Source organism: Perissodus microlepis, chromosome 17, assembly GCF_051167445.1.
Source record: "Perissodus microlepis isolate ML-2025 ecotype Zambia chromosome 17, ASM5116744v1, whole genome shotgun sequence".
Lineage (NCBI taxonomy): Eukaryota > Metazoa > Chordata > Actinopteri > Cichliformes > Cichlidae > Perissodus > Perissodus microlepis.
The window spans coordinates 15,721,586-15,739,888 of record NC_140477.1 but is presented as its reverse complement, the minus strand read 5'-3'; the positions used below and the strand labels follow the sequence as shown (position 1 = coordinate 15,739,888).

The window sequence follows — 18,303 nt, the reverse complement described above, 5'->3', positions numbered from 1 at the left end:
TATTTTCTGGTTCACTTTAGAGGTCTCAGTCAAACAACTGACATGCAATGTGCTTATGGGTGTATTCAACCCCTGAGTGAGGAAAACCCCTGAATCTGTACAGCAAATGATACCCTTTGTCCGCAGGTGCAGCTCAGATAAAGAAAACTCTCCATCAGCTTAAAGGACTGCCAAATATTAGTCAACACAGTGCCAGATATAACAACAGAAAGGCACACATGCAACGTTAAGTGAACCCATTTTGAGTTTCCTTAACGTCTGTCACATATACACTCTGGTACAATATTTGATGCTCATATTAAACCTTGTCACAGTTTCCAGTAACGAGATGAGGATGTGCACAAGTATATCATGCAAACTAAAAGCTCTGGTTTCAGACTGCTCTAAACACTGTCAGGGAATTTTTTTGCTCTTGGTGTTAACGTAATCAGATATCACTTTTATTATCATCTTATGCTGTATCCAGCTGTACAGAGACTATGCATGATAAGAAAACTGCTAGGCCAGCCCTAAAGTCACTTTGTGCCTCACAGTCCAGAAATGTTAACAAAAACTTTGCACAAAAGGTTCAGGGAGGAGTTTAGCAGTTACAAAATATCTGCAGCACAAAACAAAACAGGAAGCGAGGATGAGTCGGCAGAAATCAAACCTGATGAAATAGATACTAGCGCCAAAAAGGCCTCTTGATACTCACTCTGCTATGTCTAGGTATCCACAGGAAGCTGCAGCGTGGAGGGGGATCCAGCCCTCGTTATCAGGCTGGTTGATGCAGGCTCCATGCTCCACCAGGAAAGTCACCATGTCGACATTGTCATCTATGCATGCCTGAGACAGGGGAGAAAATGAGTAAGGCCACAACTTCTTGACTGTGTTGAACTAAGTGCACTTGGGTACATGCACACATGCTTGAGTGCTTATGTCAGTGGGGTGGCCTGTGCTATAGTTGCATCTCTCATGGAAAGGGCATTACACCCCCGATTGGTTGCCATGTGCATTGCTGGGAGATTTTGGCAGCTGAAGCATTCTCAAAATGCTCGCACATAGCAGGGGTGCTAGAAATACCACATAGCATAGTACTGCTGACAGAGGCACTGGGGTGCTGTGCATATATTTGCTGCTACTTTATCCTGAGAGTTATATAGTGTAGAAACGCAAAACCTGAAAAAAAAGTAAGCTGTGCTATACATCGCTTTGTGAACAGTGTCAAGTACAGAGCTGTCAAAAAAAATTGGATTTTGAATGCATAAACTATTTAATTATCATTATTTTCAGTAATAATACAGAGATACCAGCTGTGCTTTGTTGCTCTAAACCTCAACCTGACGAACTGCAGTGCCCACATATTCCCGCCTCCTCCCACTTACAGTGCTATCACCACCTTCATGTCACAGTCTTGTTTTTATGACAAATAAACAGGGCCTCGAGAAAAAAAATAAATAAAAAGGAATTCATTTAATTTTTTGGAGGCCCTGTATTTGCAGCGTCTAAAGTTAGAAAGTTCAGTATTGTGACAAATCAGTAAGTCTCAGTAATTGAAACCACAAAAACTACACATGCACATGGACAAACACAAAGTACATTCTCTTCATACTACGAAGATGATGAATTCTTCAAATCAACATCTGTGTGGAAAGAAAATTTAATGCCTCTAATTGCCAGCACTCAATCCATCCTTAGGGTTTTGCCATTCTTTAGTGCTGGTGACAGACAGGATGCCTGTTTCTTGTTTACAGACAGGAGGGAGGATGTCCTTAACAGGTATGCAAGTTGGGGTGAGGGGAAATTGGAGAACCCAACAAGTAAAACCAGAAGGATTTCACATTAAAAGAACTCTGTTCCGCTCAGAGGCCGAGCTCAGAACAGACTTTCTAGGCTGGGTGAAGATACCAGAGAGAGACTGTGCACAAACCCATCCTAAATATAGTTTGACTCTGAACATCAAAAGACCACAAACACTCTAAATGAAGCATATTACTGTGCAGCACACAAGGAGACCACCCACTAAAATAGGAGGACAAAGAACATATTACAGAGTGTCACTAAACAAGATCAGGAGCACAAAGACTGCTTTAGAATTTATATGAGCAGCTTTGCAGTTAGTGTTCACCATAGACCAGTATGATGCTTCTACAGCAGTGGTAATATTGAACCTCTCTCTGGAAGGCCCACCAAACCAAACTACCCAAATGACACAATTAGAATGAAAGTAACACAGATGAGATTAATTTAAGATCCTCTGACTCATAAAGTGGGAGGTGTAGTGACTTTGCTTAGATTATGAAGGCAAACTTGCTCCATGACAGGAACAAATTTGCATTTTCTATTTGTTAGTCAAGTATTCAGATTATGTAGAAAAGGAAATTTACATTTCTGAAAGCATAATTTCCTTTTCATTAGAAGGGAAACCACTGTTTAAGGCCTGCCAATTTTATTCTGTATCCATGATAGCTTTCACAAGTTTTCTAAGCAGTAAAATACTGCTCATTTTGTTTGTTTTCTTGTGAATTTCAGAACTCGCATTTGTTCACTGCCCTTCCAGGGGTGCATGCTAGAAGCATGAGTGTTTAAATCCACAACCACATGTCATTTTCATTATGCTTATGCATCTTCCTTGCTTCCTTCATTTTGCATCTCTTCCTTACATCTGAGATCCTTAAGAGCTGGAACTGAAAATTTCAAACTATTGCCTCCTTATTGCCCATTTACAGTAACATCAGTTACACACACATATTATTAAGTGAATTATTACTGTCGCTGTGTATATTCATTCAAGTTTCCCCTTTTCAAACTCATTTAGGTATGGCCCAAGCTCTACAAGGAGTTGTTTTTCTTTTTTTGCTCTCTCGGCATGTTTAAGTACCAAAATAATATAGATTTTTTAGGCCATAACCTAAATATTATAAATTGTGTACAATTCATTTATCAAAAGGCTGAGAGAGGAAAAAGAAGCTGTCGAAATCCAAATCAGGAAGTTAATAAAAGCAGAAGAAAAGAGCATACAGTGCACTTTTCATTCAGTGCACACAAAGGGCCTGAGGTTAAATAATGTCTCACATCAAACATGAGGTGACATGTAAAGCATGAGGTGACATAAATAAAGTCATGAAGTTAGAGTGCAAAAAAATAAAAATAAAAAATTCCAGCGAACCTGTAGCTTTCCTAACAAAATGCTCAACTGTTAAAAATGATTGTAGTAAATACTTGAGATAAACACTTGAAATCTACAATTACCACTTGCGCAATATATTAAATTTATAAAAAAAAAAAAAAAAAAAAAAACCCAAAACCTCAAACTCATATTTGAACACAGTCAGGCCATCTCCTGTAGTTGCTATGGCAACAAACGTGTGGACAGGGGAAACAGACACATGAACACACGGCGTCCTCACGTTCAGGGCAAACCGCTATCTGGCTGGAATCCTTGTCCAAATTTGGGCCGTTTACAGCACCAGAGCTACAGAGTGCCTGCAGAGGCCTCCCTGAGCTTACTGACCGTGTGAATGAGCGTTTGTGTATGATGATGTCGTAGGGTTTAATGCCCCACCGAGTCCCTGAAGCTGCAAATGGACTTTGATTTAAAGAGATCAACAACAACCAAGGCTGCAACTCTCATCATTAGTACAACAGGTTTATTAGTTTGATGCCATCATCATGGGAGAATTATGTGCCCCTCTGTGTCAACACAAAGCACTGTGTGGTCCCTACGCAGGAGCTGCACTGGCAAAACTGATCAAAAAACATAAACATAAAAAATAATTTAAAAAAAAAAATCAAAACCACATATACCATATCCTGTTCATTTCAACAACATACTGCTTGTATAGGTAAATGCATCTCAACATAAATATCCTTCATTTAGTTTAGGTTATACAGAATGGGTAATACCACAAATTGTTGTTTTGTTATTCCAGGAAACAATCTACTCCCTAATAGACCAAAGCATGTGCAGTTTTTCTTTATTTTTAACAAACTAAGCTATAATCAATAAGGTAGCTAATGCATGCATTAAGGCTGATATGAAACAAAGTGTCCACTACACATACTGAGGCAAATGGTAAATGGATAGGTACACTTGATCCACTGACTGAACCACTGACCTCCTTTGCCATAGCCACCACTAAAAAAGGACTCAAAGAATTCACATCAGTAGTGCAACATCTATAATAAAAATTGTACAAATAATGCTACCAGTCAAAACTAACTTTAATTTACTTAACTGTAACAATTCCTTATTAAGGTAAACAGTAAATAGACCATTTGCCTTAACTAGTCTGAATGATGTCTGATATAAAGCATTGATGACACATGCTTTTACACAGCTACAGAGCCTCAAACTGGAGAAACACTGTCGAGTCATGACCCAAGGCACAAAAGCACACACAGGAGCTAGTGTTGACATTTAGAAAACAGACCAGCGGGGGAGGAGAGAAGACAATTAGGAATTAATTCCTCAACAAGCTTTACTCGAAGTAACAACAACTTAGCTGCACCTCTGTAAGTGACTCAGTCTTAACTTTTGTTTGGGTTTGTTCTCTCCCGAGAGAAGTAGCTGCAGCACCCAAAAAGTGAATACCTTTAACAGCAGTCAGCCCTTCTTTACTCATCCATAAAACGTGAGCTAAGCTAACCTCTGGCTGCGCAAACTACTTTACTATCAAAAAATGTTTAATAAAAAAAAAAAACAAAACAAAACAACAACTGCTCGCAACTACTGATTGGCCTGTATTACCTATAAAGTTATTGAAATTTACGCATTTTACTGTTTTATTGACCCTATTAAAAGATATTAAGTAAAAGTAAATTAAACCCTGCTTAAAAAAAATGAAAAGAAAAATAAGATTAAAAAAAGAAAAAGGATAAGCATTTCTATCAAAATCTTGTGATCTTACTTTTGGGGAAGGCAGAAAACCTCGGAGTGTCACAGTTTTGTATATGCATGCAATAATACTAATCAGCACAGACAGAAAGCAAATAGACGCTGCTCCCATATTTTTCCCCTATAAGGAGGACCAGCTGTAATTTGTCACTTCCAATCACCGTCCTTGCTGTGGCCATTTTGCTCTGCGTATCCTCCAGAGATTCATAAAGGAGTCTATTGCTTTGCAGGATTGGAAATAAAGATAAGTGGTCCTTACAGACAGCTGACTGAGTGTTCCTGCATTCCTCAACTAGAGGAAGCCAGGAAGTAAAGTCAGCTGTCCAATAGACTGTACTTCAAATTGAAGTAGCCAATCAAGTTTTTCTTCCACATGCAAAACACCACGAGTGATAACAGACATGCAAAGCACAGACAACTGCTAGTCTCCTTTTATTAATCTGACATTTTAATCTGTATAGCAAAAATAAACCACCCAATATAGATTAGTGCTTTTCATTTCCTCGCTCACAGCTGCAAAATGTGCATGTACTTGGCGGCCATCTTTACAGCTTTCTGCTGCTCATCTGAAAACTGTCCCCCATACTTTCATCTAAACCCTCTCCCCTCAGTCATCCCCCACACTTATTATCTCTTCAAAGTCTTTGTCCAAGAATGGAAACAAGCCCCTTAAGGCGAATGCACTGGTGGCTGCGACCTCCCTCTTCAGTGCGTCACCAGCCTTCCTTCACAGGCTCCCACCAGGAGCCCAACAAAGGTAATCCCTTAATAGCTGTAATTTTCTGTGGTTGACAGGTGCCATACTAACAGCCTGAATCAAAAGTATGCTAGTATAGGAGCCCCAAGAATGGGCTTAAATTAGTGGATATAAGAGTTAAATAAACTCGTAAGTCATTTTTTAAATTTTCTATTTGTAAGAAAATAGGATGTTGCACCAGTGCTAGGCTCATCTTTGACCCAGGCCCAGGGCTTGCAAAATCGCTAGCCCGACGTCCCGGGGCTAGCGATTTTTCCAGTCGGGCTACCAAAATCTGTCTCTGCCCTGCCCGTTGGGCTATCAGAGGAAAATATATTTCAATGCTTTTGCATTCTTTCGGAAACGTAGCTGGGTAATTATGTCATTGGCATCGGTGAGCCACTGTCAATATGTGACATATTGAAATCGTGTTTGAATTTGCGCTTGTTTTTTGCTTTCACTTTGCAATCGCGGGAACTGTGTATAGAGAGCGACAGTACTGATTGGTGAGTGATGATAATTTGCGCACCAATTCCTCTGACATCGTCTTATCAATCGTTAGCTTACTATGCAAACACGACAAGTGAAATCTCCCGCAGCAAGCTTAAACATGTGAGAGGTTGATCGCGCAGAGAATCGCTGAGCGTTATGTGAGTGCGTGTGTAAAAGCAGCAGGATATATATTTTAGTTCTGCTGAGCAAAATAAGACAGGTCAGCGTGAAGAAGTGACAGCCAAAGAAAAGCTTACCACAAAACGGAAAAGTTATGACAAATCAGACTATAAGGCAAAAAGAAAGTGCAGCTTTATGGTTTCATGGACAAAAGAATTTCTGTGGCTGCGATATGATGAGCTATATAACCAGGGCTGCACATAAGTGGTCCGCAGGTGCGCATTCACTGTCAAAATAAAAAACGCGCACAAGATAAGAAGTTGCAACGCGTGTTTGCGTACATAAGATTTTCTGGAGGAGGACAGACATTTGTTTAGAACTCTTAAAGATGTCGAAGAAGCAAACTCCTTTAAGCAATTACTTTGGTTTTCCTCCACATCCAAAGAAATGTCAGAAGGAGTCCGAACCACAAAAGAAGCACGTATTCTCGAAAAAGTGTTTGCAGGAGGTGAGCTGGCTTCAAACAAATGATGAACGCACAGAGGTGTGGTGCAGAATGTGCCGTGAAAATCCCACTCTAGCGGACAAAAACAGTGCCTTTTATATGGACGCAAACGCGCGTTGCAACTTCTTATCTGGTGCGCGTCTTTTATTTTGACAGCGAATGCGCACATGCGGACTACTTATGTGCACCCGTGTAAATAACATAATGTTCTGCCGGGTGTGTTGTTGGTTTTCCCTCGATTTCTGAGTCGACAAGCGCCTTTGTTACTGGGACCAGTCATTTTAAGAAAGGCCCCCATTAGAACCCATGAGAAATGCAAGAAATGCATTATTGCTCAGTCTGCAATATCTTTCCCAGAACAAACACCAATTGCAAATAACATACTAAAAATAAACCTGAAAATCAGTTTAGAATAGCGTACTATGTTGCAAAGAGTGAACTACCACTGGCAAAATTTAGCAGTCTTTGCAAACTTCAAAAAGCAAATGGCCTCGATCTTGGTTCCACTTGCCTCTTTCCTGTGACTTCAGTGGAAATTTCAAATTCAGGATCTGACACAGACTGATTCATGTCCTACACAGTTCTTACAAGTTCATAGAAATTTCTGTTCAATTAGAACCAAGTATTTGAGTTGATGATTGTAATTTTTATACAATGTTGTAATTTGTGTTTAAAGAATTTTTTGATTAATGTTTTGTTTCCGTTACAATATTATACTTTAATGTATAATATTGTAACGGAAACAAAACAGGAAACAAAACATCAATCAAAAAATTGCTCTCTTTTTTATTCGGGCTACTTCAGTTTTTGGTAGCCCAAAATAAATTTAAGAGTCCCTGCCCGAAGGGCTACCAGGGATTTTGAAATTTTGCGAGCCCTGAGGCCTATTACATTATACTAGATAATGCTGCTATGCATGTACTACCAAAGTGCAGCCACTTTGCATTTTAGTTGTCTGCATTGTCTGGCATCAAAACTGAAAATGAACTCATGCTGGACTTAAGAGCTGATAAAGCTCAACTAACAGTTACCTTTATTGAATCACAGGAAATAGGGTAGAGATATCAGCCATGTGCCAATCAACAGACCATTTACACTATATAGTAGTACCGCAGATACCATCACAATTGAGCTGTAGTTACATTCGTGGTGCATGGCAAGGTACAGTGTGGGGTATAGCACTATTCTAGAGTTGGTTTATAGTGCATTAAATCTACAACAAAGTGCAAAGTACAAGTTGTACTGTTCTATATACAGTATATAGTACATGAACCTTAAGTTAGTCTTCAAATGGATTTAGAGTAATTATAGCCAAGTATAATGAATAATTGCTGGTTATTTCTTAATAGGTAAACAGTTAAGTTCAGGTACGTTCTGTTAATTTTTTTTAATTATTAGTTGGAAGTACAAGATTAATTAGAAAGAAAAAACATTCCCAAAGTTGGTAATCTAAAACTGGACATTTTCATATGAAAGGCCTCAGATTTATTACAGCATCTTCAAATAAGATGATACCCATGTGCTCTCTCATTTTAATCTACGTCACCATTCAGGAACTATGCAAAGAGGAAAGCAATGGTACCATTTCCCCTTTGATCCGACAGCTCTGTTCTTCAGATATACAAAGTGGAACAGGTTAAATTCATTGGTTTCTGTTCTGCATCATGCAGAAATGCAGGGCTACAGAGTGTAATTTCAAACCACAAACTCAATAACTGAAATCATTTTATCATCTCCAATCTTAATGACGCTAAAAGAACCCACACCCAAGGGACCTTTATGTCCAGCACATCATAGAATCTAAAGGCCTATTCAAGCACCTTGAATGTTATAATGCTGATGTAAGGGAGATGGCATACTCCAGCTGAGCTTAATCCTGTTTATACAATTCAATCAGCCCCCGAGCAACATATAGGTGCTGTAGTGTGCTTTCAGACATGGAGTGACTCACTCTGAAGCAGACACGTAGCCAATTAAACCTGTTTGGCCAGTGTGAGGAGAGGAGAAAAGAAGGCCTTGTGAAGTCTGAAGTTATTGGATATGCAGGTAAAATAAAGGTGTGCTGAAGCATAAAAATAAAGGTGGTAAAAAACCAAAAACATTTTAGCTAAAACAATGTGAATTCTGTTCTCCAATTAATCCTTGAAGTAAATGAAATCCTAGATTGACCTTGGAGACAAAGTCATAACTCACTGAAGGCTGAGCCGCCATACGTCATTAAACATATGATTCATCCCGTCAGGGCTGAGTTCTTGCTTCTCTTTAAGATAAAAAAAAAAAGGTTCTCCGTAAGAGAACATGACACTTCTGGGAAGGAAAAACAAATATATGTACACACATACACATACATCTCAAGAACTAATCAATGGATGCAGGATGCTCCATTTGACTGGTCGTTAATGTACATTATGTGGCTAGCTACTGAAAACAGCTCTGTTAATCCATTAGGTTTTGTGGGATGTGGCTCAGCAAGAACTCTCAGTGAAATGTTGAAGAGAGTGCAGTTCTCCAAGAAAACCCTGTTGCAATTTTAAAATAATCAGAAAAAACGAACAAGTTTGACAATCATCTATGCTCCTTTCATGTTTCTGTGGTGGTGACCAGGGGTTTTTCCTGGCTCAGAATAGACCTGCCTTTGCAGTATGCATCTTTTCCACATACTGCAAAGGCAAAGAGTGTGTTATACAATTTTTTTTAAAAACCCTATCAATTTTTCTGTGATTTCTCACCATTTGACAGAAACATTCCAATTATACTACAGTAAATAAAGCTATTCATAGTAATTTATACACCGGCACATGTACATATTGTTGAAATGCTCAGTGCTATAATGGTTTTTAAGGCCAGTGCAAACCTATTTTAACCCATCAGTCATAACAGACGGCTTGACATCTAATTTGCTCTAAATCACAAGATGCCTGTGTTATATGCCTGCATTTGCCACTTCAAGTGGCAGTGTGTGCAACAGCAAAATTAAACCCATCTCCTTACTCAACCACAGTAAGATATTGATACAGCTCATGAACATGTCATCAGGTTTTATCATCCTAAACAGAGTCATCAAAAATGCTCAATATAAGCATTGCTTTCATTGTTGACTTGCTTTTTTTAAGACAAACTTTCAAAGAAGAGCAGCTGCCAATGAATTCCTTGGACACACAACTTAAGCAGCACAATGTGCATGTCTCTCCTTTCCATATTTATAAATTACCGCACCATGGAGGGCTGTTTAAAAGCACAGTTGTGAGATTAAATTACTAAACCATTCCGAGCCAGCAGAAATAAATATGGAGCAGATCAGGACAGAGACAACAATACTGCGTGTGTCAGCCTAATCCTGAGATAATATGGAGGAATCAAACCATACTCTGTACAAGTGCTGCATACAAGATGGGAAAAGCCAAAAATGCACCCATGACGTGCATTGAAGAAAGGAGGCCGGTGTGTTGCCATGACAAAAAAGCCAAAGAGAGAACATGGGTTCAGGCCTTGCCGGGCTTTTGTAAGAAACATAAATAAATAGAGAAAGGACTTCATTTTAAAGCACGCGGGGGTTCGTTGGATAACCCTTCAAGGCAGCACTTGCAGCAAACCGCTGAGAGAGACAACATCAAAAAACTAACGCTGAAAGAAGCATCTGTGGTGCCATCCTTCTTTTTTAACCTCTTGCAGGCAGGACTTAACTGTTATTGAAGCAACTCTCAGGACCTTTTATGGTCAAGAAAAGCTTGTTGTGCAATTATGCCTTTGTTTTTACGACATTTAGTACTTCTTTTAACACTTTCAAATTTGTTGTATATTACAACAATTTATATTTTTACTTATAGTTATTTTAATTTATTAGATTTTTTTTACTTCAACTATTTAAAGACATACTGTATTCAATTTTGAGATACATGTTCTTGTTTAAGCTATTCATTACGCATTTGTTGTGCTTAACTTGATTTTTAACTACGTAACAAAGGACTCCCAACACTCTGGGATGAACAACGCATATGTGCAGGTCCTACTGCCAATAATCGTGCTCGAAAGACTTGGTGTGGTGACATGAAGTCATTCACCCAGAACCCTATTGTGTTGTGCATGGATATTAAAGTTGGTCCTTGGTTTCTCTTTTTCAGGAGTTTCTGTGAAACTGACTAGTTTTCACTAGAAGCGTTGTTAGACCTGGCTTGGCAGGAGTACTTCAGTACAATCTGATGTTCTGCTGTAACGCTAATTGCTCACAGGAAAAGCAAGAAAGCGGCAGGAATTAATTTCTTATTATCAGCATGAAGAGAAAGGCTACTAAGATTTATTAAAAATAAATAAAAAACAAACACACACACACACACACACACACACACAAGGGCTGCCACAAACGATTATTTTGATAGTCGACTAGTCACCGATTTTTGCTGCGATTAGTCGACTAATCAGATCATGCATCCATTGGACGTACAGCTTATTGCACCAGCATGCATCTACTCTTATATAACTATCATTAGCTTACAGCTTTAAGTGTTTAAGGTCTGTGCTAACTAAAAATAAAGACAAGATGATAGTTTATTAAATTTTAATGAAATTTGCAGATTGTTTCGGTGAAGTTTAACTCCTTGCTATCTAAAATATAACAGGACACCGGAGTATATTCTCGAGCATCTCACACTTCTGATAATCAGCTGTCTGCTTGACGTTTATTCAGCTGTGTAAAAACTATAACTTTAATCTCAGCCAAACAGATTTACTCAGGAACAAATAAAATACTAAAAAAAGCCAAACAATAACATTTTTAAGTTATCTAAGTGACTTATATATGTTTAACCTGAGTAGTGAAAGACGGCGGTGGGTTTGAAAACAATTTGCCGGGTGTCCGGTGTTCTCACGGCTCTAGTGAGCCTTGCCCCCGGCTAGCTATCGAGCTAGTGGGTAACAGACGTCTCCGAAAACGTCGGAGCGCTTTTGAAAATATGTGGTGTCTTGATAAACTGAGCAGATATTTGAGGTTTACACAGCTACATTCTCGCCTGAAAATATGTTAAACGTTTATTTTGTGACTCAGAAAGAATAATAAGAGTAATATTAAAACTAACTAGCTGCCGCCATTGTTGGAAACTGAGCAGGGCTGCGCTATGAATTCTGGGACAAAGCTACTTCTTCTTCGGGGTTTAACGGCAGCTGGCATCCTTGTACATGCAGTGCTGCCATCTTCTGTTTCAGTCCGTTATTACACTCTTAAATCCTACTACTTATTCCTGCGTCTTTTGGGATCTTACAAAGCTTCAAACGACGCGTCGACTATTAAATCAGTTGTCAACGATTTTGATAGTCGACGTAATCGTGACTAGTCGACTAATCGTGGCAGCCCACACACACACACACACACACACACACACACACACACACACACACACACACACACACCCCCCCCCCCCCCCCCCCTTGGTTTTTGTTGTGTAAGTATCTAAATTACAATTCCTGGCCAACCTGGAGTCAGAGGTCCTCTGGCCTGCCTGCTTTGCAATACAGTGGAGGAAACTGTGCAGATTAAACCTTTTGTACTCTTATGGTTTATTTCAAATGTGTCCACTGTCATTTTTTATTAATTGCAAACCTAAACTCATCATTTCCTTTCATGGATCCCACATTTACATTTTTAATTAAACTCACCATCTGACAAGTGTCATAGTGACACTTTATAAGGAACAGTATACGGCCTGATACAGTGAAAGGGTACAGGGTATAGCCACTGCTCGTCTATAAAAAGGGTAGGTCCATTATCTAGTGGGACATCTTACAGAGAGCTCCAAGCTCAATTTAGCAGCACTCCACATCAAGGGGACACTTCAAGACCCCTCCCCTTCTTGACTTCCTTTAGTAGCACCCTCAGATGAGCGACTCGAGCACCCTGCAGAAAGCTGCTGTTGTGCCTTCTGCACAATTTACTGCTTGGAGTGCCAGGGAAGTCACTGGCACAGACTACCAGGCTATTATGTTGGCAGTTATTCTATACTGAATGACAGTGTCAATGGTGCACACCCACGGTAGGACCTCTGACTGACAGTGATGTGTCTGGGTGTTAAGAAAAGCCATCAACTGGTAAGACAGATGATGTCTACAACAGGAGAACTTGAACAATTCAAATAACCATAATACCTATAGAGTATCATTTCAACTTGAGCAAACTGGCATATATACTTACAAACAAACAAACACCCCGCTGTGCATTTTTAAATCATAAAAATGTTTCCTAACCATTTATAACTTATCAATTTCTCCTTTAACTTTTGATAGTTTTTCACAGAAAGTGGTCTATTAGTGTGGCAAGTGCAATGAATAATGTGACATAAATACATATGCTTCAACATTACATGCTTTGATTTTATTGTAATTGTCCACTTCCACACTAACAGACCTCAAAGATTTAGAGATATCTGGAAATACATGGGTTTTCAAATGTGAGCAACCACTTACCCAAATACTCTCTCCCAGGTACTGATTTGTGTGTTCAGTTGGTAGCTTTTAAAAGCAGGTTAAAAAAACCAAACAAACAATAATCAACCAAACAACCAAAAAAAAACAACAACCCCACAGCCAAGTACAGCATAAATATCTGGTGGAACAGATACCAAAATTCCTTTTTGCAAACAAATGATTGAAAATCATAGTTAAACACTTTTTGAATATTTGTCATGCTTAAAATAACACAGTATGACAGATACAAAATTAACCCATTAAAAGAAAAGCATCCCTGTATAAAACACTAAAACTGCTCCACAGTTGATGCAACATTAGCCAGCATTTGAAATGTGTAGAAGTAATACAAAAATGTCATCAGCCATTTAACATATGTTGGCATCACCTAATCTCACAGTGCTTATGGACTGCTGCATGCAATGCACAGCATGCAAGTCCCAAATATTGCAAGAAAACTTGCAGTACATCTGATTCACTTGTACTGCTGACTATATAGTCCTGCCACATCTTTATAGATGAGTTACAGGGTGATAATTAAACACATTGGCAGTAGATGTTAATATGCAAACAATAACATTCACTTGGCATGACTGTACATTACTGCTTAGCCGTTTGGTTGCTTGTTATAGGAGTATTATAATGTAATTAGCCCTTAAGGACATAATGTAAGGCCTCTATTACCTGATATCCACACTCAGTTAACATATGAAATAATGTTGCCATGAGCATAATTTATAATTTAATATGAATACATATGATCCATGAAGGGATCATTTTACTATAATTAGACACTGATCTAGCCATGCATACAAGGGAGAACTATTCCTTTATTTGCCGATGGCAGTGTGTTTCACAACTCAGTGGCATATCTGTTTAGGAACAATGTCCAGATTGCTCAGGATAAGTCACACACCTTGCAGCCAGTTTTCATAGGGACTTTTCCCTATTTGCTTTTTCCCTGCTAATAAGAACTGCAACAGCAGTAAAACAGAAGATTATTACGCTGATGGTTGGGTAACTGTGTAAAAGGTTTAGTCCACAAAAGGCTTCAGTCACTCTCACTACACGCTTTAAAAAACAAAAATACAAAATCAGGTGAGAAAGAGCCCCGATAGCTTTCAAAATTTGTGTTTAAGTCATGGAAACAATAAAAGCTTAATAATATATAATTCCTTTCTTGATTAGGGAAAGATCAGCTTTCTCCTATATAAAGCAATACTATGTACAGTAAAGTAGCTTCAGCTGGAGCTCAAAGCTGGCCTTCCTTCCTTTACTCCTCTCCCTCCACCTTGAACAGCACAACTTCTCTCTGCTACCACCTAGCCAGTACGCAGCAAGGCCCTGGACTAACATACCAGTGGAGAAATTCCCAGATAAGTAATACTCCTAGCCTTGAGGGTTCAGGCATCAGCGCTCTGGCCACTCCTCATGGGCTACGTCACCGGCTCAGAGGCACACAGCCACTTCCACAAAAGGAATTCCTTCTTACCGCCTGCATGTAAGTATGAGAGCCCCATGTGTCTGCATTTGCATGTGTGAGAGAGAGTGAGAGAGTAACATGCATCAACCCAGACAAAGAGTTGGGATGAATATTAAAAATTAAATACACCGGAGAGCAAAGAAAGAGATTATATGCATTTTTAGGGGAAACTGGAGTAGGACATTTTATTTAATACAGCAGTACACATGCGAAAGTGTGTGTTTATGTCAGTGTGTATTTACGTCTGAGACAAAGAGCTTTCAGCTCCTGTGCTATTGGCAGGGTTCAGGAGGCCAGAGGGTTCAAGGGGGAGGGCTGAAGCGCTGCAGGGCGACCAGCTGGGTCCCTACACTAAATGAGCTCTGTCGGGAGCTGTAACCACACACACACACACACACCTACCTTCAGTGCTCTAACTGCTGCTGCTACTGAGGACAACCATATATGGCCCTGGGATTCCCATGGAAAGAGACCAGGATTGTGGAAGAGGGGGAAAAATGCCTGCAAGATTCTAACTGTATGCATCGCCTGGGCTTTTGCTCAGAAGCCTCAACAATAGCCTCACTTGAGAGCCAAGTTTGTTTCCATGTCAGGGGTCTAAAGGCGAGAGCGGGCAACGGGAGAGGAGAGGTAGAGGTCAGATAGCCATGGAGAGACGCGACCTCTGTTGATATTTCCATATAATAGAGCCCTTATGTAGATGCTTCTCTACAGACTGCTCAGTTGACTGAAGAGGCACTGAACCACATTACCATCCTTCCATGTAACGGTCCTTTGTCATCCTTCACATCAACAAGCTCCAAACCTAAGAGGTTAAATGGAAAGGGTACATCTGTCTGGTAGGCATTTAATCTATTTGTATAAATATGGCTCACCAGAGTAGCAATAAAAAGAAAATAGCTACTACACAATCCCACATAGCAAGACTAAATTTATAGTGGAGTGGCTCAAAATGAGCTAAATATTATGTGGGTAGTTTCATTTTTGATTATTGAAGATACAAAAAAGGTGAACTGAGGTACACAAGAAAACTTTCATAAAAGGGGCAAAGCCCTTCTAGAAGCAACTCTTGCACCTCAGTAACCACCTTGAAAAGAGATCCAGGCAGTTATTTTGAAGGCCATTTTAAAATGAATGGGTAATTCAATGATAGCTCGCATAATAAGAACACGTATAGCCTCTCCAATGAAATCTGATTTAAAAACTGCTTGAAAGGTTTTGGCGAGCACCCTTACAAAAAAGGTCTTACAGGCATCACAAACAGCATTTCTGCTTATCCCACAGGAGCACTGAGCAAAAGTCATGCTAGTCACATTATGGATACAAGCCAGGAAATAAAATAAAAAAATCCACTTATCTTTTTTATGACAATGAATAGAGAGAAACATCCACCACTGCAAAGCTGAAACTCCAGTAAACCTCTACTGTGCACATGCACAGTGCAACAGTGGCTAATGCGTTTCCCTGTTGGCTCTACTGAGACATGGATTTCCACTGAAGATTCTTTCAGTGCATTCTCCTTATATAATCTCTGCTCAAGTGAGTCCCAAATTACAAACTGATACACAGATCCAACAAAGCCCTCAGTCATCTATGAAACTATTTGAGAACCTGTTGCAAGAGAAATTGTGAACCATGATGGTGCATGTAGCAGTGTACATGTTTGCACATATGTCTGTGTTATGGGCTGGTGTCAGTGATAAAAGCACAGGGAGTGGAAGGAGCAAGCTCACTAGTGGAGCCTCAAAGAGGAAATGAGAAAAATAAACAGCCACTTCCTGTTCCTCTCTGGCCTGAAATCTCCAACACCCAGATCCCTCTGACCATCACCACCTCTAAGAGAACGGATGCATCCATTTTTACTCTTTCAAAAACAAAAAGATCAATAGGACAGGAATGCTAATTTTAATTTAAACGTCGCCATATTAATGATTAATAGTTAGTGAGAAGTTTCCTTAAACATGCATCCCATGCAGCTGATAAATGTGTGACAACACTACGCACTGTCACTAAATACAGAAAACATTCATCACGCAACATGTGAGCATTTAAAATAACTGCTTAGGTCTTTACCATCAAAATAAAGGCAATACATTTTTTCAAATGAACATGATCTCTTAAAAATACCCAGGATCTTTATACTGAGGATCATGAAATGATTGGCTCTTAGTGCCTAAACGTAATAAATTGTTGGTTCCCTATACAGCAGCTTGAGTGGTTTTGGGTCATTAATTATTAATTTTACAGTCTATTAACATCGCAGCTTGATTGGACTTCGTGACCTCACATTTATGCTCCATAAAACAAGGAAATAAAATTGAGTTCGAAGGCACTAATTAAGTTTTAAGTATCACCCTCACTTGCATCACCATCAATTGAAATTAATTTTAAACAAATACTTTAATAAAAGGAGTTTAAAACAAAGGGAGAGATTACATTTCATCCTGCTACACGTTTACCAACATTTAGTATTTTGCATCAGTAAAAGTCAATTCATTTTTCTTTTCCAGGCACACTATTAATTCTTGTTTTCAGGGGGACAAAACAAGAACACGAAAGAAATATGCCAAAACAAAGCATGAGCTCTGAGCATACACAGGGGCTATACTCGTATCTTGAATCACTTAAATTACTAGCCAAAGCACTTAGACTCTCAAGGTCCAGGCCCATTTACTGTCACTGACATTTAGCTGCAGGAAAAGCATGGCCTGCATGGGCTGATTCACAAGAACACAGCAAACAGCAGGTTCAGTCAATCTCATGGCCACATGGATCAGCATTAACAAGAAAAATCAATGTCACTCAAGTATAAAGGAGTACAGTTACACTTAATCGATATATTCTCCAAGTTTAATTTCTGATAACCTATTTCTAAGGTCCAGTGAGTTCCAGAGTTTAAGATGAGTGAAAACGCAAAAGAGGAAAAAAAAAAAAATTTTGTGATCATCAGTGCTCTTGAGCTCTTAAAGGAGCTCTTGAGCCCGTCCGCAGGTTCTTAAGTTTGAGAATAGCCGTCTTATTAAAAAGCATCCGAAATTTAGCCCAATGCAGTTGGAGTCTTAATGGAGTTACATTTAAGACTGTCAGTTCAACTTTGTGTGTGTTTTGTCAATTTTTGAATCCATTAAAACACATTCATCAATAGTCATATTGTCTTTTTAATGCAGGTGAACTAACTGAAGTCACATGATGAGCGTGGGTTAATGTCCACACACCTGTGCAGGATGTAGTCATTTCTCCAATGGAGTGGTTATATGCCAGCTGACACAGCAGACACAGAACTCTTTACAACTAAGGCAAAAGCACGCCTATTAGTTCGGCTATAACCTGTCTAACTTCCCAACATGTTTGTTTACAGCTTCCAATCAGAAAACAGGGAGGTTGCTGCTTTCTAGATGCTAAACAGCTGCTGTCATACATTAATAAAATATGAATCAGTTACAACGAGTAGCATTTCTGGTGCAGACAAGTGAAGGCAGAAACTTTGACTATTTAGTGGGCATGAAATAGGTTTTTATGTAATACCTGGAAGCAACAATGAGTAATAATTGTGCCAAATAAAAGAACAAGGGTGACATGTCAAAGTCGGGTGACGTCTAATGGGCCAATGGCTGCTTTTCCCTTTGTTAGCTGAAGAT

The 18,303-nt window shown here is 39.3% G+C and overlaps 1 protein-coding gene across 13 annotated transcripts in view; it reads right to left on the bottom strand.

The window, feature by feature from the left end:
- ppp1r12a (protein phosphatase 1, regulatory subunit 12A) overlaps positions 1-18,303 on the bottom strand; it is a 62,670-nt gene that overhangs the window by 31,992 nt on the left and 12,375 nt on the right. For all 13 annotated transcript variants that reach the window (XR_014797466.1, XM_084911154.1, XM_084911158.1 and 10 more), the window contains exon 2: positions 695-825. Coding sequence is in view for 12 of the 13 variants with exons in the window: in XM_084911154.1 (XP_084767280.1) it covers positions 695-825 (131 nt within the window). In the remaining variant the exon portion in view is untranslated. The remainder of the gene's footprint in view (positions 1-694; positions 826-18,303) is intronic.